The following is a 24,092-nucleotide window of genomic DNA, read 5'->3' as shown; positions in this document are numbered from 1 at the left end:
TGAATGACTTTGCCCACTGAAACTGTGACATTATAATAAACTAAGATGAAAAAACTAAACTTTCTTCTCTGATCTAAAACAGAGGAGGCATGATTCAGACATGAAGTCTCAGAACCTGAAACGGCACCGATAAAGCTGCTGCAGCAGTTGTTGCAGAAGCTGTCAGATTTATGCGGAGCAGGACAGATCACAAACAATCACGCGCCGTCTCAGAAGTTTGCAATGTATTTGCTTCAGCTGATCTAAAGCAGAATCATCCCTGCTTCCATGCTACCAATTCAGTGGGTCTATAGCTGCCCTACAACAAATGCATGGAGCCCTGATCCCCTCCTGAAAGTTCCCACGGTCCTAAAAGCCCTGCTCTGAGAAACACTAAGTTTGAAGCGTCAGATTACCCTTCTTGTTGTAACATTCATACATACATTTTCCCTTTACCCAGCTGCAAACTGTTTAAATCAATTTACATATTCCATATTCCTGCTGATTAATCCAACACATGTTCCAGATTCTTACGGTAACATTGTGAAGCATGTTTTTGGTATCCGAGCTAACTGTTGATTGTAAATGGCACGCACAACTGAACCGGACTGTGCCCGACACAACCAAACCATGCTAAACTGGTACCAGTTCATCAGTGGGGCTTGGAGCGGTTGGTTCTGGCTCGGTTCTCGGATAACAAAGAGAGCATAAGTCATCTTCTAACAGTCAGCCTCGTAATCATGAAATTTCAGACATTCATAAAAAAAAAAAAGTGCCTTCCGTAGTTTGCTACACGATTTCTAGTGATGATTCTGCTTAGCAGTGTGATGAACCGTCTGTTGTTGTTTCCTGTGTCTGTAAGATCTGATTAGACTATTGTTTGTCCTATCCATTTTCCAAAAGCTAAGTCTGTCAAGTAAATTCACCAAAGGCTGCCTTCTTCGCCTGACTCTCAGCAAACGACGAAATATCACAATTATAACCAAACATAGCTTCCTGAATGTTACAGGCGCCACTTGATATGCTTGACTCCCTTGATTCCCTCCTTCAATCCCAGCTTGGCACGGTTAACAGATCCAATATCGGATCGGTTTCAGAGGGGTAGTGTAAATGGGGCAAAAAAAACCCTCCTCATTCAGACCTCTTCTGGATGAGTTGTTTTGGCTTTCCACACCCCCGTCCTCCCAAAGACCACACCCATGCAACCCCACAACCATGACAAGCAGTCAGAGTTTATAAAGATCCATTAGATAAAGGCCCTAGCTTGACAAACTGCCTGCTACAGACAGCCAGCTCTGGACAGCTTATTTCCCCTTATGACATCATAAAGGGCATTATCTTCAAATACAGCTTTTTGACCACACATTAGCTAAGAGGTGAAAAAAGGCAGTGAGAGAGAGGAAAGTTTTTTTCTTTCACTAGTGAATCTCATACACAGGCCTCAAGACACATATGACCGTTAGAAAATGCTTTTAATGTGATGAGCTGTGACACACTCAAACGAAGGAGAGGTGATAATAGAGAGAACAGGACCCACTGTATCAGCAGCTTGTTGCAGCTCTGGCTGATTGTTCCATGTCACTGCTGTTAACAGCTCCTCCGGGGTCCATATCACCAACAGTTGGAGGATGTGAGGCTGGCCAGCTGGAGGGGGATGGGAGACCTGTTTGTTGTGTAAAAAGCTCCACTCGTTCACCTCCTACAAGGCCCCGTCCACACGAAGTCAAAACGAACACGAAACGCTGATATTTTCCAAAACGTTTGCCGTAAAGACGGAGACGTAAAATAAAAGTGAGCGTCCACACGAATGCATGAAAACGCTGCAAAATGTATGCCAGGCCTGTAAGTGGCGCTGTGGTGCCAAAGCAAAAATAAGCGAAATGTTGGGCATGCGCACTAATATTTATACATGGTTGCCCTGCGGGTCTATTTTCGTGGTTAAGTCAAATTCAGGTGCTTAACTATGTGGTCGATATTGCTCTGTTCTTCCTGGAGATATTCCAGAAGAAGATTCTGTTGTAAGCCCGACCAGCCCGACAGCAGGGTGAGTAGCATTAGCAGCAACGGCGCCATTGTTGTTGTGATGTGTCGCGCTTGCGTGTTTAGAGGCGACGCTATGACGCATGCGTGTAAAAAAAAAATGCGGTTAGGGTGTAAAGATGGAAACGCGAATACGGCGTTTCAGAATCTTCCCACTCTGAAGGGTGAATAAAAAAATGATCGTTTACAGACCCCCGAAACGCCGGCTTCGTGTGGATGAGAGGCTGGTTTGGTGAAAAATTTGTGCGTTTAGGCCAGGGTTCATCTTCGTGTGGACGGGGCCCAAGTCTTCCTTTACAGCCTCCTCCTCCGTCAACCCAACCCCCTTCACACACACACACACCCCTGCTAACACATGGTTCCTTCAGGAGCCATCATCTGACAACACCCTCCTACCCCCACACGCAACCACGTCCTGCCACATGACAAGCCCAGCCGTAAAGCCACAGGAAAACGCCCCACATCCTCAGGATGTACAGATCATCTGATCAGAAGAAAACTTTGACATCTCTAAGTTATTGCCGCCATATTCTGACTTATAATTCATAACAACAAGTTTCTGTCTTTGAAGCGGCAACAGTTTACTTTGATTTACAAAAACTTCACTGAAATCAGAAGGCTTGTCTACAGCTTAAGAGTTACTGTCATCTATTTGGGAAAATTAGGAAGTGAAATAAGAACTAGACATGTGTTAACAGAAGGAAAGGTGACTAACACTAAACACAGCTGACATGTGTTTAACCAGGACATGTCAGGACCAGGCGGGCCAGGTAGCAGGAGGTCAGGGATGGTCTGTTCAGAACCAGGCTCTCTACAGAACTTTGAAGACCCGTTCAACACCTTGAGACTTGTGGATGAAAAACATTAAGGACAGGAGATAGGAGGCCTCCCAGCCCAACAGCTCCTTTCACACTTCCACTTTGAGGGAACCGCATCATCAGCTTCCTCAAATAAAACTGAGCTTCCTGCTTCAGCTCCTATCCTGCTGGAGCTGTTTGCACGTAAATCGTGGGTGTGGGGGATGTTCTCTTGAAAAACATTTTGAAATTGTAATGAGACTATTTCTGCGGGCTTAGATGGCACATCCAACAGAAGGTGTCATAGCACCGTGGAGTTGGCTATTGTGACAAGGTCCTGACATTCCCAAACAGCCCATGAGACATTTAACCTGACAACAGCCAGATGCATGTCTCGCTCCGCCTACTGTAGCTCCACTCACATACATCTGGGAACCCGCCATAGGAATTGCCTTTACTGAAGGCTGGGCCTTATCAAAACTCCTTGCATATGATTGGATAAGCCACTTGTCTGTCATCTTTATTGACGTGCTATTTCAACCACTCACACCGAAGCTAACCCGTGACGCTGTGAGAGGAGGGGCCATTTGGTAGATCAAGCTCTTGCCAAATCCGGTCGGGAGAAGGGCGAAAACATCGTTTCCACCAACAAAAGCCTTCAAAGCCGTTCTCTGATGTTCTTTTAATGAAACAATATCAGATAGATTGGACAATACAGAAGAAATAGCAGCATCAATGCTACCGCTTGCTTCCTCGATGCGAGCCGCCATTGTTGTTGGAATCTCACGGTCGCTTCTCCACTCCAGGACACACCCACCCTGCGTCCTGATTGGACAGACCATAAATTCGGTTGGGGAAATCACTTTCAATGAGCGGGTTCCCAGATGTATGTGAGTGGAGCTGGGCGGAGCGAGACATGCATCTGGCTGTTGTCAGGTTATGAGACATTAGCCTCTGCTTGACAAACCCCCAACTCCTCCAGTTCATCTAAAGGTACCTTATTGTTGAGTGCCAGCCGAGGTCTGAAATAGAAATGTAACTTTGGTTGAACTGATTCAAGCAGAAATGCACCAATCAGGATTTGTATGGCCACTATCTTTAAGTTCTGACCAGCCCCATCGGATTTGTCATTCTAAGGAATAAAATACATTAAGGAAGAAAAAATGTGATGCTGGGTTTACCCTGCATCACACCCTGGTTTTAGTGGTTATTGTAGCATTAAACTTAAGAGGTGATAAGTTGATTTCTTTATCAAAATTTACGCATCAAAGAATATGTTCCTATCCTTTAAACAATTTTTTTTAACTTAAAAAGCGGAAAGACATGCATGTGGTCAGTTGATCTTAGGGGGTATCCCAGTCCAGTATTAATATGGGATATTGATCCAATATTAGCCAAAAACTAATATCAGATTATATTGGCCTGCTTCTAAAATCTAAAATACTGTCATGCTGAAAGAAACAGGCTTCTGTTTGAAGTTTCAGAAACCAATTGGTAATATTATATTGGCCAGTTGTTCTCATAGCTGTTGTCATTGGCCATTGTTCTCTGTTTTAGTAAACACTCTACAGTACAACATAAGTAATAAAAGCATGTATGATTTGTGCTGATACTGTACCCAGTGTGTGCCTGCATCTATCAGTTCTTAAAGCTTCAGTTATATCAGAAATGAAAATGAAAATGTTTTGAGACACTCCTAGTTGATGTGCCTAAAGACTTTAATTTGTTTGGCTCTTTCTTGCATTTCAAAAGAAAGACAACATTTAATTTTTTATTATTTCAATGACCAATCAGAGCAAATTAAGGAAAAAGTTTATGGAGGTTGGATGAGTAATTGGTGCATCTTTATTAAATTAATAAACACTAATCTGTTTTATTCTAAGTCAGATAAGTCCCTGCATATATTATTACTAATTATTCTGGTAAATGACATACATTTGTCTTCTGATGCAAATGTGTTATTGCTTGTGTGCAATTAAGGTGTTTGAACTCAAACTGTCCTTTCCAACAATATATCAGACTAAATGGTCATCTTCTAATTCTTTTTCTGCTCACACCTGAGAGTGACCTGAGAGGCCAAGATGTTTTGTTCCAGGATTCCTACAAAATATGCCAACAGTATAACGGGCTGGTTATCCTCCTGCAGCAGTGTGTCGCAGTGAGCTTTTCACAGATATTTCTGATTTATGTCCAATATTGAAGCGTGATGTGGGCTGTTATTCCACGCCACAATGCAAGAGGGACAATCATGAACTAGCTGTGGGTCTAGATACGGTGGTGAGGAAGTGGGGGCAAGTTTGTCCGACATCGGAGGGACATGAGGGCGGAAAAGAGCAGAGATCCAGGTGGAAATGGGTCCCAGCGTTTTTGCGACCCTCTCTCTTTTAGCTGGTCCATCTTCACGAGGCTGTTTCAACAATAGGGATCACACAAACAAAACGAGCCCGTAAGGTACCAAACAGGAAATACACATAGACTAGTGCGGATGTAGATTTGACCAATCAGAGGCCTCCTGTCTGTGGTCACCTACAATTTTGGACAGGTGCAGCAGATGGCCTGCGCCAGGGGCACATTTTGCTACACAAACACAGACGAGCTGGTCTCTGAGTATAAATCAGCCTTAACTCCGTGCTTCCCCAGAGAAAACAAAATTCACAAAACAGCATAGTTTCGGGTTAGTACATTTTTCTTTGTATGTGAACAAACAGCAGCTTGTTTAAAATGAAGATGTTTATTGCCTTCTGATGTTGCATCAGACACAGATTAAATCACTCACTAAACTAACTGACTGACTAAAGATGCCAGTGACGGACCAGCCGACTTTTCTCCGCAGTTCCCGGATGGGATCTCCATTGTTGAGGATTTCATCACTACTCGTCTCTGCTTCACATCCAGCTGCAAAGGCACGCCCCTCCACCCCAGACTGGAGACAGAGACTGGGAACCACAGGGAGTCTCAACAATGGGCCTGGCAGAAAATAAACTGCCTGTGCCCCTTGCCTCCCCCCTGAGCACACACTGCCTATGTGAAACCATCTGATGCATGTACTGCTGCTCTCACTTGTCAATCAGATCAGGGGGAGGGGCAGCATCACCCCCCAAACTTAGCATACAAGTGACAATGTTTTACAATAGACTTGCAAAAAACTGTTTGATCTTTATGGGTAGTCATGCTTCTGGGTCACTTAAAGCCCCCATCTTTCCACTGGGTCCCTTCCTACTACCACCATCTAACACCCATGTACTCAATCTGCTGAGTTAAAGTTTATTTCTGTAGTTCTGTACTTTCCATGATTTGCTAAAAATGTTGAATACATATTTGTAGTTAGATTTAAGAGCAACACCATAATAACTATGTGAGGTGATATTTATTGGAGTTAAATAACCACATTACCTCACATCAGTCTATAAGCAGACAAAAGGAAACTAATCCACATAAATGTGTCACAGTGAGTACTAAAGCCCCCCCAGGTATTTATGGATGGACGTAATGTCATGTAATGTCTTACAATAAATGGTGCCATTTTGTATTTGAAAAAGTTAGATATGAAATTGCTAAAATTGCAAAGCTAAAAAACAATCACCATCAGGCAAATCATCATCAACTTTATATGCTTTAAAACAGCTGAAAACAAAGTGCTGGGCTTAGTTAAAAATAATAGAACACACAGCTAAAGAATAAAATGTAGCATAAAGACATAAAATGAGACTATAATAAAAGAAAAATAAATAAAACCTTAATAAAGCATTATTCCTAAGAAACAAGTCCAGGCACTATGGCTTTAAAATCTTACCACGATATTTTGTGGTAAACTATTGTGATAACGAGTAAGTTGACGATACTCGATACCATTTTCGATACCACAAGGATAAAAACAAAGACTCCAAAATTCTACAGAAATATTTTCATTAATAAATAAAATACAATAAAGGTTGTATGCTGTGCACAATATTAAGCAAGCTTGATAAAAAACTTATAAAATTAAACTTAAGTGTTCCTTCTTTGGCTATGCTTTGCACACATAACAATGACACTAGCCAAACCGGTTAAGAAACAAAAATAATTCTCAGCAGCTGCACATCTTACAAAAAAAAAAAAAAAAAAGTGTGAAACTGAAAAGTGCACAGAATTATTCAATCACACAGTGTCTTGAAAGTGCATTGTCCTCTATTCTGCACTGAATGAATGAATGACTGCTTAGGTGCCACTGGTGGTGGCACTGTATCGATACTTTTAAAAACGACTATTGTATCCGGATACAACGTTTCAATATTGATACTTTTTTGAGTATCCATACTTTTGACAACCCTATGGCTCATACACTACCTCTGCGTAGAGGCCATAGATGCTAGGTGTGTAATTAATAATTGTTTTGTATCGATGCATCGAGATCCAACAGCCGCCGATCTATTGCATCGACACGTCCGCAAAAGTATCGATTCATGTTTTGTTTTTTTTCCTCCGGTCCATTTTTATCCATTTGCTCCTGGATGTAATTCTGACTCCCGTGCTGCGGTGGCGCTAAGCCTATTTTGCGCTCCTACCTTGCTTCCTTTAGCCACTACCTTCTGCACACACACACACACACTCGGGAAAACACAAAGGCATTATTATTTTTCAGTGAATGAGGTTTTCCTAGGCATAGGTTAAGTACAACTTTGCTACTTCTGTAATTTGCTGTTGTTTCTCAAATAAAATGCATAATGATATTACAGCTTTCACTGATTTATTTAAAGTCTGAAACTTTCTCTAGCCTGTAAGGTTAAAAAATAAAATAAAAATTTGAACCAATTAATCAAATCGAATTATATCGTGGTGTATTCTTGAGTATCAAAAATAATCGTATCGTTGGGTCAGGAAATTGATACCGAATCTAATCGCGATGTTGGGTGTCATTTACACCCCTAATGGTGGCAGCATATATTCATTCACTGCCATCCACAGATACAGAGCACAATACTGAGAATAAGGAGGCCATGCATCTGTCTGTATTTGGCCCAAGAGGGAGCAACACTGAAGGCTTGATCCCATTCTCCTCTGTTAATCCACTTGCTGTTGAGACAACAGAAACAAGGACATGTTCACAGGCAATCTGGCCCTGCTTTTCTGCTACATCTAATAGGACTAAATCTTCTTTCACAATCACCCTGGTTAAAATGCACCCACACACACCAAAAAACCCCCTCCCCAGAAGGGCATCAGCAACAGCAGCTTTACCCAGTCAGAGTGAAGAGCCTCCACCCTCCAGGGGGAAGGCAAAGAAAGAACCACCATCTGGGGTTTAGTCATGGTGATGCCAAGGGCTGGGGCTCAACAAGGGGAGCACTGGGCAGGGGAGCGGTTTTGGTTATCAGGAGAAGGACTGAGAATAAATAAATGGATATCCCCATCCAGGTTTTAGTTAAATTTTCCATTCTACGATTTATTCACATATTCTGTACTGAGATAAAGTCAAGATGTGAATTCTGAAAGAACTGATATTCTCTTTGGTCCCAGAAAAGCAACCTCATCTGACCAGAGTACACATTATATCAGTTTGAAGGCCAGTTCAAAAGCTAAACGTAGCTAAACAAAAAGGTCAAAGCTTTGTTTTAAAAACACCGATATTCTTTTTAAGTAAAATTCAGCTCTTATTACAACAAGGGCAGCAAAAGTGGCTTATATCGAATTAAATAACTAAGCGGAAATGGAAAATAAATGAAGGAAACAAAAGTCTAGATATGGGACCTAATAAGACATAAAAAAGTGGAATAGCAAAAAGATAGCATAAATGCATAAGCTGTTAAAAGACGCCCATTTCCTTCCTGCAGATAGGGAAAGGTTATGGTTAGTCTAAGGTGGTTCTTAGGGCTGGTGACGCCAAACAACATCAAATACATTTCACATCAGTCATTAACAGCCAAGGATGTGTAGAAAGTCAAATAATAAAAACTGATGTTATGTTCCTACACATAGTGAAAATAAATGAGTTATTAAAACAGGAAGTGTGTTGAAATTTTAGGAAGCAGAACAGAATCCAATCACAGTAAAGAAAAAAGGAGGATTTGCAAAAGAAAAAAGTGAAAGTGTGTTAAATAAAAACAAAGAACTGTTTTTAACTGCCTGATCCACCATAATGCTGTTTAATTAATAGCTTATTACCATGTTATACTCCAATGAAATTGGCAAATTACTGTTGGGAAAATAAAAATAAAAAGTTTGTACCAAAACATTAGCAGCACTCTGCCTGCTCTGTTTCCATGAAGGCTTAAGGCTGATTTATACTCAGAAACCAGGTTGCCTCCGTGTGTGTCTCAGTTAATAAAGATATGCCCCTGCCTCTTCCACACACTCTAAAATTGTAGGTGACCGCAGACAATGCCGCAGACAGGAGGCCTTTGATTGGTCAAATCTACATCCGCTCTACTCTATGCGTATTTCCTGCTTGGTACCTTACCAGGTGATTTTGTTTGTATGACAGCCATTGTGAAAAACACCTCGTGAAGATGGACCAGCAAGAAGAGCGAGGTGCGCAAGAATGCTGGGACCCTTTTACCACACAGATCCCCGCTCTTTTTCGTCCTCATGTCCCTCCATGGTCGCACAAGCTTGCCCCCCAATTCCTCACCACCTCGCCCTATTAATGCCTATACTTCTCTCTAGATTATATTTTAAACCTTTACAAAATGTATCAGAAAAATCGATTGGTGACAGGAGTGTGTTTCTAGACTGACTGGAAACGTAAAAATCAGCGTTTTTCCGATCAGCAAAACACCACCAGGTGGCAGCAACAACAACCTTCAGTGTAGAAGTTGTTCTTCGAGAGAAAGATAATCAGTAACAGTAGAAGGTTTAGAACTAAAGTCAGAGGAGGGAGAAGAAGCTATTTCAAAGAAACATTTAGTGCAAATCAGAAACAAAAAAGAAAAACAATAAGCTTTGGTTAGTTTTGAGTCACAAAATAGTAAAAATTTTAAGTTTAAACTTTCGAAAAAATGTCAACAAAAAGCATAAACTTTAAACAAGAATAATTGTATAATAATCAACAGGAAATAAAAGCTCAAGATCCAGACCCAATCCAAAGGCTACTTTGGCTATGTTCCTGATCAGAGTACGTCTACAGAGCCGAGTGATCTGAGTGAAACAATGAAGAGCAGCTAATTAAGATGCGTATTAAACATAGAACCATGTGCCAAACAAGCTGTCAGCAGAGCGCATACTGACAAGACCAGGACAGAGGTCCCTGGCGCTGAGGCTCATGTCTGGCAATAAGAGGCTCCCCATGGAGGATGGAGCAACAGAAGCATGCGGTGTCTGTTGGCAGTGGGACCTCAGACATCATTTCACTGATGCAAAGACAAACAAAGAGTAACATAAAACACATAGGCAAAGGATAAGGCAAAGCAGAAATCCATGTTGACCCTGAGCGTTTACGAATCACTCACTCATGCTAAAGTTATTTTGCTTCCTCACTTTCTTGAAAGATATCTCAAGGACGGCTTTCTCCACTTCCTCCTCTACCCATTCCCTCCCACTTGTTGGTTTTCCTCTCTGCAGTAATCCAGCTTACTGTCTGGGATGGGAGGAAAGAAGCAAACAGTGACAGTGAAGCGTTTCCTAAAGAACAATGAGCAAAGGATTGGTTAGGAAGCCAGGCCAGGGGAACCTGGGTACAGACCACTGATCACTGACCACCGTCATAGAAAGTGCAACTGCAGGGCTGCTGGACTGGATCACTGAATCTGTCTAAAATCCCATTTAGCTGCAGTTTTTATGGCCAATGAAAAGTGAAGTCCCAAAAGAGGAATTCATTCAGTGAGTTTTAGGAACTCTGTTAAGTGGAACAGCAGATCTGCCCTATGTTGGATTCCCTTTCAGTTTCATACAGGTTGGAGCATAAAATGCCCATAAACTGGAGGTTTAGGTACAATTTCTAAACCATTCAATCGCTTTCCAATGAGTTAAGTTTAACAGTATAAGAGCTGCAGCCAAATCAAAAGAGCAATCCAATAGAAACTCAATGTCTGCTATTGTCTCTAGCTGTCTTTTAGTTATCCAGAAAAGATATACAAAAAGACTCAAGGCTGATCCAAGATTATATTCCACAGGAATAAAAGATCTCTCTGTTTAATCAGTGAAGGTAATAGTGGAAGTGAAACAAGAAATTAAGAGAATATAATCTCCCTTATCCACATGAAGTCTATCTCACAAAAGTACCTGGTTGTAAACATTCTGACACGGACGTGTAAATTATTACCAATAAGTCATTGAGTGCTTTAAACTTGACAATTTGTGTCTTTCCTAATTTGAAAACAGACAGGAAGAGATTCATCAGCTGGTTGTTGGTGCCCATTAATGGGTGCTTCCCCCTGTGACATCAGCATCAAAGTATGTGTGTGGCAGCATTTAGTGAACAGCTTAACAGAAAAGATCTAATCAGTTAGTTGGCACTTTAATTAATTGGCAAATTGCAAAAAAAAAAAAAATCTATGCAACTAATTTTACATTTTGAACATATATAAAACAAAAACCAGAGCACATCTAATGCTTTGAGTGCATCTTAATATTCTACATGAATTACAGTTTGCATAAAGCCTTCCTCTCTGTGTAGATTTGGTTAAAACAGACCCTAGATAACCATATATCTACCACTCCTTGTTAATAAAGGAATATGAGCTACAAATAATGAAACACTGCTAGATAACAAAAGTCTGTCCAAATATAAAACCTGTAAGCAGGTGTTTTAACCATTATATCTAATAAATGCTGAATCGAAGTTGTTCTCTACAGGTGCTGGTCATAAAATTAGAATATCATGAAAAAGTAGATTGATTTCAGTAATTCCATTTAAAAAGTGAAACTTGTATATTATATTCATACATTACATACAAACTCATATATTTCAGATGTTTATTTTGTTTAATTTTGATGATTACAAATGACAACAAATGAAAATCTCAAATTCATCATATCAGAAAATTAGAATATTGTGAAAAGGTTCAAAATTGATGGCCCCTGGTGCCACACTCTAATCAGCTAATTAACTCAAACCACCTGCAAAAGCCTTTAAATGGTCTTTCAGTCTAGCTCTATAGGCTACACAATCATGGGGAAGACTGCTGACTTGACAGTTGTCCAAAAGACGACCATCGACACCTTGCACAAGGAGGGCAAGACACAAAAGGTCATCGCTAAAGAGGCTGGCTGTTCACAGAGCTCAGTGTCCAAGCACATTAATAGAGAGGCGAAGGGAAGGAAAAGATGTGGTCGAAAAAAGTGTACAAGCAAGAGAGATAACCGCACCCTGGAGAGGATTGTGAAACAAAACCCATTCAAAAATGTGGGGGAGATTCACAAAGAGTGGACTGCAGCTGGAGTGAGTGCTTCAAGAACCACCACACACAGACGTATGAAAGACATGGGTTTCTGCTGTCGCATTCCTTGTGTCAAGCCACTCTTGAACCACAGACAGCGTCAGAAGCGTCTTGCCTGGGCTAAAGAGAAACAGGACTGGACTGCTGGTGAGTGGTCCAAAGTCATGTTCTCTGATGAAAGTAAATTTTGCATTTCCTTTGGAAATCAAGGTCCCAGAGTCTGGAGGAAAAGAAGAGAGGCACTTCATCCACGTTGCTTGAAGTCCAGTGTAAAGTTTCCACAGTCAGTGATGGTTTGGGGTGCCATGTCATCTGCTGGTGTTGGTCCATTGTGTTTTCTGAGGTCCAGGGTCAACGCAGCCACATACCAGGAAGTTTTAGAGCACTTCATGCTTCCTGCAGCTGACCAACTTTTTGGAGATGCAGATTTCATTTTCCAACAGGACTTGGCACCTGCACACAGTGCCAAAGCTACCAGTACCTGGTTGAAGGACCATGGTATCCCGGTTCTTAATTGGCCAGCAAACTCTCCTGACCTTAACCCCATAGAAAATCTATGGGGTATTGTGAAGAAGAAGATGCAATACACCAGACCCAACAATTCAGAAGAGCTAAAAGCCACTATTAGAGCAACCTGGGCTATCATAACACCTGAGCAGTGCCACAGACTGATCGACTCCATGCCACGCCGCATTGCTGCAGTAATACAGGCCAAAGGAGGCCCAACTAAATACTGAGTGCTGTACATGCTCATACTTTTCATGTTCATACTTTTCAGTTGGCCAACATTTCTATAAATCCTTTGTTTTTATTGGTCTTCAGTAATATTCTAATTTTCTGATATGATGAATTTGAGATTTTCATTTGTTGTCATTTGTGATCATCAAAATTAAACAAAATAAACATCTGAAATATATGAGTTTGTATGTAATGTATGAATATAATATACAAGTTTCACTTTTTAAATGGAATTACTGAAATCAATCTACTTTTTCATGATATTCTAATTTTATGACCAGCACCTGTATTCTTTATGATTTTTCCAGAATTGGTATTGGAATGATATTTAATGTCTATTTTAGGGGGGATGAAAATGGGTGGAAATTATGTTTTTTTACAGCATATTATTTGAGACTTGACTGCCGCTCCACCCAATGCTTATTTTTATCAGCTGGTTCTTGGTTCTCTAAACAGAGCTTTTTAAATACGGTAATCAGTCATGTTTGACTTGATTTCATGAACCAGATAATGTATATTGTTTCTTCTCATGACCTGAACTTGTGGTTGTAACAAATTAATCTGCTGCACCTTTACATATCACAATTATGCAACTACACTACATGGGAAAGAAATGAAAAGAACAAAAATAAAATAATAATAATAATCTGCTTAATTGCTTATTAGGGATTATAGCATAATTCAAAGAGGGAACCAAAAGCTAAATGGTCTAGATAATCACAATGGATCCTGTGGAGACATGAATCCCCACACCTTCTGACTCACCAGACATGAGGGGGCAAACTGGGAAACCGTGTCTGACTAGGCTGCACTGACTGGCTTTAAAACACTTCTGGTTTACAGCAATCCCCATTAAAATCCAGAGTGGATGCGTTTCAACAAAAAAAAAAAAAAAAAACAGCAAGAGGGACATGGTACTTCCCATATTAGAAGTAGATCTTTCACTCATTCATTCTCTCTTTTTAGTTAACATATAAGAAAACAATAAAATCTGGATAAATTTGAAACTCATGTTTCCTGACTGAAACAGGCCAATGCTGCTAACCAAGTCAAAATCAAACACATAGACAGCAGATTAAAGTGAACCGACTGAGGACTTTACACCTTCACAACAAAATTACAACCACTTCCTGCCAATAAACCTTTCCTTTTTCTACACAGAGGCTAGATTGACAGCTTTAACAAACTCAGCTTTAAAAAAACAGCTCAAAGTTAGTGTATGTGTGAAAACTGACAAAAGTTTGTACTTCCTAAGTAACTTTCACAAGTAGTGTTGTATTCTTCAAAATGCTCAGCGTATAAGGCATGATGAAAGCAGAAGTAAATGACGGTCGGTTCAGAGGCCCACATTCCTCAGACTGCCCAGGCCGGCTTGTCCTGTTGCTGCTATGTGGCATTAGGCAAAACAAACATGATTGTCCTGCAGTTTTCCCTGATTTCTATGACACAACATCCTCAGTAAGCAAACAGGCTGGATCCAAATGTCCAGACTTTAGAGGTTGATGTTCAGCTGTGTGTTGGCAGAAGCACCGCAGGAAAACAAAATAAACAAGACAGTTTCCAAGAGTACATCCAGCCCTTGTGGTATCAACAGTGTTGGAGAGAATTTTATATCTTATATTATCTTATATGATTAAAACATTTGGAAACTTTCGATATTAGCTGATAAACATTTCCCTAATTTGTATTTGAGCACACCATCTTTCACCGAACTGGCAGTTTGGTTTGGTAGATCCCTCTAAACCTGATTTCATCTGAAAGGGACTAAAGGTTAAACATGTCTTAACTTTCCAAAACATAAACCTGCGTCTGCATAAGAGGCCACTAAAACTCGTTACCCGTTCACCATTTAATTTTCTGCAGCTTTTAAACTAATATCCTCAGGTCATGTTTCCATTTAAAGATAAAACAAAATACCTGTTTTCCATTGGAAGAATTAAGAATGTAACTATATTGTCATTACACCGTTACAACTACAAAACAACAAAAATTAGGTAAGCTAACACTATCTATCACTAACGATGCCTAATGTTAGAAAAAAAAAAGATTTATTAAATTATACTAAAACATGTTGTTGCTATTGATTTCGGTGCATCCCTATCAGTCAGTGATCATGTTTTTAGAGTGATTCAGACCGACTGGAATTACTAACAAGTAGGAGCCAAAATAGTAACGGTTTCCCATAACTAATGGAAAAGCCAAGGAAGCAAGTCAACCTGCAGCAAAATGCTGCTAGTTTGTTTTAGTGGAAAAGTAACTTAATGCGACCGTGTGGCTCTCTCCAAGCATTACCTTGACATCACAGCTCAGCATTTTGTTGCTTTGTCTCATCTAGAGTTGACATCAAATACAACCTACCACAGTTCTAACTGCTGGAGTCGGGTTTATCGGTACATTCTTTAAAAATCTAAAACACCTATCATCCATACCTATTGATTTACCCAATATAAAATATAGATTAAAATGTTCAGACTGCTCTATTGTAAAGTCAAAGTCTAAAAGAACAGAGCTTGTAATCTAACATCGTTTTTATGTTTGATTTCAGCAGATATTTCAGATCAGATTTAATGTTCACATGTTCTAAGAGGAATCAAAAAATCTGAATTGTAAAATGAGTGGATTCATTTCTAGGTATCAAACTAAGCAAAATCTTGAGTTCTGATGTGTTAAATCTATCACAATAGGTGTGATTCTCAATATCAATCAATGAGGCAGTGATGGAATAACAAATTAAGTGTGGAAAGTTTAGTGTTTTTCTACATTAGACTTAAGGACTTAGGCAACTTTTCGTCATTTTGAAATTTCGTTTTGTACAGCTCTCATGACATTTCCATTTAAACCATCAAACCATCTATTTAAATGATTTCCCCATATTTACAATAAGAACGACATATAAAAAGGTGCAAAAAGTGTGCAGCCGGTTGTTTAAGTTGTAAAAGTAACAGACTGGAATTAGACAGAAAAATCTAAGAATTAAAAATCACACTCCTGATCACTAACCACAGAACAAGTCAAAAAAAAATATAAGTTTTAATCAAACTTCTTAAAAATAGAAACACTTATTTAAAAACATCAAACTACATCCATCTAATAAGGGACAGTCTCTTTACTATGTGGTTAGCATAGCAAATGCAACTGCTGATAATTAAATTGAGCACGGAAGAGTTATAACCTTAAACAACCCTGCATCTAATTAAGATGCCGTAGCATCAATCTTCTACATCAATCTGAAGGTTTCCTCGAAATCCATCTGAGGGTTGAAGCCACACGTGTGATTCGCTTGGTGAGGCAGATTAACAAACAGATTATGCACAGTGGGCTGCTGCAGTGCACTGATGTTAAAATGCATCATCCTTAACCTACAAAAGAATCTGCAAAGTTACAAATAAAGGCGCTCTGGGACCTAGACTTCACAAGTTGTGATAGCAAAGGTCTGGATTATTTGGTCTCATATAAAGGAGTAAAAAGTAACATTAAAAACACCTTCAACTTTCATGGAAACTAGGCGCAATGTGATCCCCCATCTGGCCCACACTTCGTTTAACAACAAAGCCACTGCCTACGTTTTTCCCTGCTTGAAGGGGGGGTGGGGATTGCTGAGTGATGGAGGCTGTTGATGGGTGATGTTGACCTCACCAATTTCTTTCAAAAATGCAATCAATCCCGAATGGACAGAGCAAACGATCTCCATTGACCTTCCACGGAGGCATGATGATACTGTACTGTTAACTGAGAGGGGATTCGGTGAACAAGAGGAGGGAGGGGTTGAAAAAGTTAAATTATGAACGCATAATGTGATAAATTCACCTTTTTCCTGACAAAGAAGGGGAGCACGTGAAGGACGTTCCCATGGAAACCGAAAGTATTCGACTTGTGCCGTTTCACAAACGTTAAAGGACAACAACATGGGAGCTGGAGCGAGCAAACAATGCCTGAAAACAGCATCTGCGTCCCTATAGCTACCCGAGCCAGATGGCTGGGGAGACAATAAACTCCAAACCTCACACCGTGAACTTAACTTCAGCTGAGAAAACAAGGGTTAAAAGTGGAACAAGTGAATTTAATGCCAAGCTCAAATAAACTAATAAGTTAAACTAAAAGAAACTTGAGTATTTCAAGGGGAAAGGGTGTAACACAGATGTGTATTAAGTAGTTTACTCGGCCAAACCGGAGATAACAAAAACAAACTGGTGGCAAATGTTTAAGAAGGACGTAAAAGTAGCTTCTTCCTCACTGGAACATGACAGTAAATATGTTACAAGAGAAACGTAAACACTTAGCAGCTTTCAGCAACTGGGAGTTAGCCCCAGCTAACCGCACTGCAGCTCATTAGCTAACGTGATTGCCGTTAACGTCTGAGAAGTTCAGAGAACAGTCCATAAGCTGGTTAATCGGGGCGCTCGTGCCAAATGCGACCGAGCGATCACGTAAGCAAAAGTGCTGACACAAACAACTCCTAATTTCCGTATTAAAGGACATTCGTGTGGCTGCAAGCCGACGTAAACAAACAGTTACCTCTATTTCAAAGTCTGGGAGCCGAAACGCCGTCCTGAAGAGCGAGCAGAAGTGGGCTATGGCGGGGACTTCCCACCAGGACTGGACCTCTTCCACAGAAACGGAACATCCCTGTGACATTTTGGGACAGGTCAAAGTATATAACGCTCCTTCCTCACATAGGAAAGTTGTCTCTTCAGTGCCTCAGAACCCCTCCGGAACATTACAAACAAGAGGAAAGTTGTCGCTCCCTTCCTGGTGGAGCGGTTGCCATTGCGACCAGCGTAGCGCTACAATCTGTTTCAATCAGTGTCTCACCGGAGCAGCGCAGATGGGAAGGGCGCTACCAACGGAACCACCAAGGGGGGGACCAACGAGTCCAACCACTTCAATACACAGATTATAAAGATATGAAAGTTCCAAAATGTCAGGGATATGTATTAACTTGGCATCTAACACATATCTGAAAGCTTTTAAAAAAAATTGGAATCCCATTTTCTACGTAGGATGAATATTGAAAAAATTATCGGCCCCCACCAATCACATCATGTGCTCCCTGTTTAAAGGGAATGATAGTAAAATACCGAATTACGAAGGAAGTTTAAAGTTACGTAATATATGACCGGCAAAACAATATATTTTTTCAGATTTAGCTTTGAACGCATCGATTAAAATAGTTAATATACAAAACAACAGACTTGGATTAGAGATTTATTTTTTTTTTTACAAATTTTATACTATAATGTGACTTTCTGTTGCTTGCTTTTCACCTGTTTTTATTTTTATTTCGTTATGTCAGTCCAATAGCTATTATGTAAAAGTAAACACTTGTAAACAGCAAAAAAGTGTTCAGTTAAAGTCAGTTGACACAGGGGCTCCCCCTACTGTAATCAGTAAATATTGCATCCTATGAGATGGTGAAGTTCTTTCTTTCCAACATACATGTGCTAAATATGTTCGAATTAACATGCATGCAAATTTAGCGATTACAATTTTGGTATGGTTAATATTCTTCAACTTAAAGGTACTTTAAGTGTGAGTGTGAAAAACGCACCATATGTTCTATAAGCTATAAATCTATCATGATTACTTTTTGACATTCAGTTTTTCTAAGTTTAAACATATCATTCATTGCACTGAATTCAGTTATCCTGAATGAGTTAAGAGTGTTTAACCAGGATGTTTCTACAATCTCCTACACCCTGGATGGGGAAGCAAAGAGGCAAAGAACAACGATGAATGCAAACAAACTCTTACTTAAGGGCAATTACTGATTCAACTCAAGCTTTTTGGCCTGTGAGAGTAAGCTGGGGCCACATTGAGAGCATATACCTCCATGCAGAAAGACTCCAAACCAGAATTCTAAACAAGGATCCTCATCCTCCAAGGCAATAGCACTGATCATTACACCAACAAGCATCCCCTATATTTAAACATGTTCTTCTAAAGAAAATATCAAGGCTTGGCAAAAATCTTCCAAAACCTTGTTGGAAAAAGTGATGATCTCTGATGAAACCAACTGAACATTACTAAAAGAAAACTATATTTGCAGTCGTGCATTGTGCTGCAGTATTAACTTTTAGAGTTGCTTTTAATGAAATGGGCCTTGTTTTTGTATTAGGAGTGGATAACATTATGAATAGATTCAAACATGGGTACCAGTCAGTTTTGACCCAAATCCTGAAGCTGCAGCTGAAGATTTTTATGGGGGGTCAGCATGCACCCAAATCAATAACGGAACCCCAGGAGGTTAAAATAAACCAAGTAACCATACTTTTAAACTTATAGAGCCAGTTATTGAGTTATTTTCCTTACCTTCCAAAAGTTCAGAGTTAGTGCAAATCTGAATATTCTGGCTTTTTTTAAATTCCCAACCTTAATGAAGGAAATTCTGGTCAGTTTTCCTAAGCTTTATAACAGGGGTTAATACATGTTATACTTTCGAACAAACACATCCTGGAAAAGCAGCAATAAAAGATTAAAAATGTTTACAAATAACAGAGAAATGCAAAAGATGATTATATATTATCCCACAAATTAAAAATAATATTGACCCAGATACCAACACACAGGTCTTTAAGTCCTTTAAGTCCTTTTACCAGACCTTAGCAAAGTTTTGGTTTGGTTCCTCCCTTGCGCCACTAGGTGGCAGTAGTTAGTCATATAAGGGCTGCCCAGTCGTCACTGCTCTTTCATATTCTCCTATAATAAATTTTGACTCTAACATAAAAAAAACACGTAAACTTCATTTGTGAAAAAGGGCCTTTTTTGCTGTATGTTTGCTTTATTTTTTCATGACAGAATACACAGGTGGCAGATATAATCAGAGCCTCAAAGTGTCATTATGTGTTTCCATATCTTTAACTTTGTAAGTTACCCGGATGCACTGATTCTTTATGATTTAGATTCGTTTCTATTATGTTTTCTTTGCATATTGCATGTCTTCATCAAAGCTTTTTTTTTTTTTTTTATAAATACATTTATAAGACCTGTGCCAGTAGATGAGTAGACATAGGTTTAATTAAAACAACATTGCAATCAAGTCATACTAGCAATTTAATGCTGTATTTGACTATTGCTGTATTAAGACACTCTAGTGCACTAGAAAAATGTGAAAATTCTTTCATCCAGGTCACATTTGCTCTTCACTAGTCTTCTTGTCCTGACCCAAAAAAGGGAGAATTGGTTTGGGTCATTGGCAAAACAGGCGTAAATCAGAAGCAACCAGACATTCACTCAGTTCTTCTGAAGATATTTTGACACATTTCCAGGTGTCTTTATCAATACCATCAGCTCACAGCAGAGCAATCTCTAGTTGGAGTGCTGACGTTTTTAAACAACACTGAGGTCCATCGCCTAAGCACATTGCAAGTCAGATGCAAATCACAGACCCAGGAGTATTTGCACAGAATTTGCACAGAAACAAACTACAATAGTCAGGTCTGCAGAGAGAATCTTCTGCGCAGGTCTTCACTCCATCCAGGACTCGTTCTGGTCAGTGGTCTAGAAAAGGGAAGCTGACATCTCTGCAGTCCCCACACATCCTGGACACAGATCAGCACTACTGAAGGGCTATTTAAAAAAAAAAAAAAAAAAGCAGCCCCCATAAGGACAGTTCTTCCTCCAGGCTGTTTCTCTTATGGACACTGAACAGTCAGCGTACTCAGATCCATACCATCATTATTGACACCTGTTCGTCCTTATCATCTGTAAAAAACATATAAACAAAAGCTTATATATACAGATTTAGAAAAATAAAATATTTGTATTAACGGTAAAATTTAATATGAATGAATTAATTAATCTATAACTTTATATCAGACAATAAATTAAAATTACAAATGTAATACATACAAGCATCATGTATAATAAATTGTTATTACATTATGTGTGTAATTAAGTGGTTATAGTCCTTAATACCAACAAACTTCCAGATTCTAACTCAGTCCTCAACTACAATCACTGCAAAGATATTCATGCACCCATCTACAGTGAATAAATGCACCTGTTGATTTTTCCTGCCCTTCTTCCATCTCATCTTTTTTTAAGAAAACCCTTTTGAGCGTTATAATAAACAGTCTCATTGGACATTGTTTTAATTCAACACTGAGTTTGTTCAATACTTTAACGCCATGTACTGAAACAAACATTTTGTTTGATGTTTTTTTTAACATATAAGACTTCAGGAATTCAGATTATCCCAGTAATCACCCCCCCCCCCCCCCCCAACAAAAAAAAAGAAAATTTTTGTATTCTGCCTGATAGCAGTTTATTTCTAGCTTTATACATTAGTTATGAGATTTGAAATTCTACCAGATCAGAGGATTTAAGCAAGCAGGAATGAATACATAATGGATTAGTGTGGTCATGAGAGCCAGCTTTATGAACTTTTCTGATGGTTAGTTTCTGCAGCATGCATAGCGGCTTCAGTAATGTCCTGTAGGTATTATCCCAGACTTCTACAATATAGCTCCCGTTTGATAAAATCAGCGAACAGTAAAGAATGTATGATGATTTATAATTCAGAACTGTTCTCATTCCACCTCTACTCCATCTATATTTCCTTTATACTTTATACTTAACAAATAACATAAGATATGTTTTCTCTAAAATCTAGGACCAATTGTTTTTTGGAAACCAGTTTTTTTATTATTAACCTCTAGTGTAATATAATATATTTACATTTAAAATGTTTAAACATTTAAATACTTAAAAAGAGAACAGAGAAGCACCCTAGTGGTTGGATTCTCTAATGCATACAGTGAGGAAAATAATTATTTGAACACCCTACTATTTTGAAAGTTCTCCCTCTTAGAAATCATGGAGGGGTCTGAGATTGTCTTCATAGATGCATGTCCACTGTGAGAGACATAATCTAAAAAACAATCCAGAAATCACAATATATGATTTTATAGCTAGTTATTTGTAAGATGCAGCTGCAAATAAGTATTCGAACACCTGTCTATCAGCTACAATTCTGACCCTTTTTAGACCTGTTAGTCTGCGTTCAGGATATCCACCTCCACTCCATTTATAATCCTAAATTAGATGCACCTGTTTGAGGTCGTTAGCTGCATAAAGGCACCTGTTCACTCCATATAATCAGTAAAAATCCAACTACTAATATGGCTAAGCCCAAAGAGCTGTCCAAAGACACTAGAGACAAAATTGTACACCCCCACAAGCCAAGAGCTACAGGGAAATTGCCAAGCAGCTCGGTGAAAAAAGGTCCACTCTCGGAGCAATCATTAGAAAATGGAAGAAGCTAAACATGAATGTCCTTTGATCCTAAGAAAGGTGAGAAATCATCCCAGAACTACATGGGAGGAGCTGGTCAATGACCTGGAAAGAGCTTGGACCACCGTTACCAAGGTTACTGTTGGTAATACACCTAGACTTCATGGTTTGTAATCATGAATGGCACTGAAGGTTCCCCTGCTTAAACCAGCACATGTCAAGGCCCATCTTAAGTTTGCCAATGACCATTTGTATGATCCAGAGGAGTCATGGGAGAAAGTCATGTGGTCAGATGAGACCAAAATAGAACTTTTGGTCAAAATTCCACTAACCATGTTTGAAGACGGAAGAAAGCTGAGTAGCATCCCAATAACAACATCCCTACTGTGAAGCATGGGGGTAGTAGCATCATGCTTTGGGGATGTTTTTCTGCACATGGGACAGAGCGACTGCACTGTATTAAGGAGAGGATGACCAGGGCCATGTGAAGATGGGTTGAGGTTGAGTCGATAGCCAAGGAATAAGAAGCATATCAAGGTTCTGGTGTGGCCTAGCCAGTCTCTAGACCTAAACCAAATAGAGAATCTTCGGAGGGAGCTCAAACTCAATGTTTCTCAGTGACAGCCCAGAAACCTGACTGATCTAAAGAAGATCTGTGTGGAAAAGTGGGACAAAATCCCTCCTGCAGCGTGTGCAAACCTAGTGAAAAACTAGCAAACCTCTGTAATTTCAAACAAAGGCTATTGTACCAAATATTGACATTTATCTTCTCAGGTGTTCAAATACTTATTTGCAGCTGTATCATACAAATAAAAAGTTGTAAAAAATCATGCATTGTGATTTCTGGATCTCAAAGTGGACATGCACCTACAATTACAATTGATTTCTGAGCAGGAGCACTGGCAAAATAGCAGGGTGTTCCAATACTTATTTTCCTCACCCCAACTATGTGGAGCAGGAGGCGAGAGTCCACGTTACAAAGGTCCAGTGCAGAGGTTGTCCAGAGGTATCACCAGTGATAATTTATTGAGAGATGTCGTCGGTTGGTTCTGGTCCATTGGGTTTAATCAGCTCCAAATTGGAGTTCAGCCATCTTCTGGGGCATTTTAGAGCGCTTCATGCTTCCTTCTGCAGTCAAGTTGTGTGGAGATAATGATTCAATTATCCATTAGGACTTGGTACCACCCCACGCTGATAAAGAAACCAATATTTGCTTTAATCCTCATGGTTACGCCAGCAAACTGGTCTTATCTAAAGCCCCATGATGGACTATTGTCAAGAGGAAGATTGGAGATGAGAAAAAAAATTCAGAAAGGCTTAAGGTCTCCAATAAAACAGCCCTTGCTTCCTGAAGACCTCAGCAGAACCACATGCTGAACCTGTCATGTTGGGGTCGAGGCGCCTAACCCACATGCAGAAATCACTCTTGAAGCAGAGAAAAAGTTAAATGTTTTATTGAAACAAAGATCACAAGCTAATGGGTGCACAGGTTCTTGGTTTGCCAGACTGGTCACGGGAGGGAAGCCACTGAGGAGGACAGAGCAATTAGAGCGGATCCAGGAAATTGGCAATTTACAGATGACTGGGATTAATACCTGCTCAGAGAGGAATCTGATCAGCAGAGTAGGAACCTTGTGGGTCCAGAGGCTAGTCGGCAGGCAGAGGGCTGAGGGCAGAGGCAGAGACTGAGGCGGAGGGCAGGCAGGCAGATTCCAGACAGAGATTATTTTCTCCAGGATGACAGGTTTCCAGACAAGTCAGGATCTGTGAGGCAGAAGAACACAGGATCAGATTGGTTCACAAAAATCAGGGTTTCAGATCAGAGAAACTGGCTCAGGTTTTGCTGTACCAATACTGGCAAACACTCTGGCAGGGAAGTGTCAGCCTCCTCCTCCTTAAGTAGGGCCTCTTGATGAGCAGATGGGAAACAGGTGTCGCAGTCAGCTCATGCCCT

At 39.9% G+C, this 24,092-nt stretch overlaps 1 protein-coding gene across 3 annotated transcripts in view; it reads right to left on the bottom strand.

Annotated features, from left to right (window-relative positions):
- Nucleotides 1–17,715, bottom strand: part of LOC119797227 (cat eye syndrome critical region protein 2) — a 56,480-nt gene extending 38,765 nt beyond the window's left edge. For 2 of the 3 annotated variants that reach the window (XM_038306210.1, XM_038306212.1), the window contains exon 1: nucleotides 17,423–17,715. In XM_038306210.1, coding sequence (XP_038162138.1) covers nucleotides 17,423–17,542 — 120 coding nt within the window. In that variant the 5' untranslated portion in view covers nucleotides 17,543–17,715. The remainder of the gene's footprint in view (nucleotides 1–17,422) is intronic. The other variant, XM_038306211.1, reaches the window with a different exon arrangement.
- Nucleotides 17,716–24,092: the final 6,377 nt, after the last annotated feature.

This window comes from Cyprinodon tularosa, unplaced genomic scaffold (genome assembly GCF_016077235.1).
Source record: "Cyprinodon tularosa strain WSP-4 unplaced genomic scaffold, ASM1607723v1 ctg576, whole genome shotgun sequence".
Lineage (NCBI taxonomy): Eukaryota > Metazoa > Chordata > Actinopteri > Cyprinodontiformes > Cyprinodontidae > Cyprinodon > Cyprinodon tularosa.
This window is presented reverse-complemented; position numbering and strand designations above follow the sequence as displayed.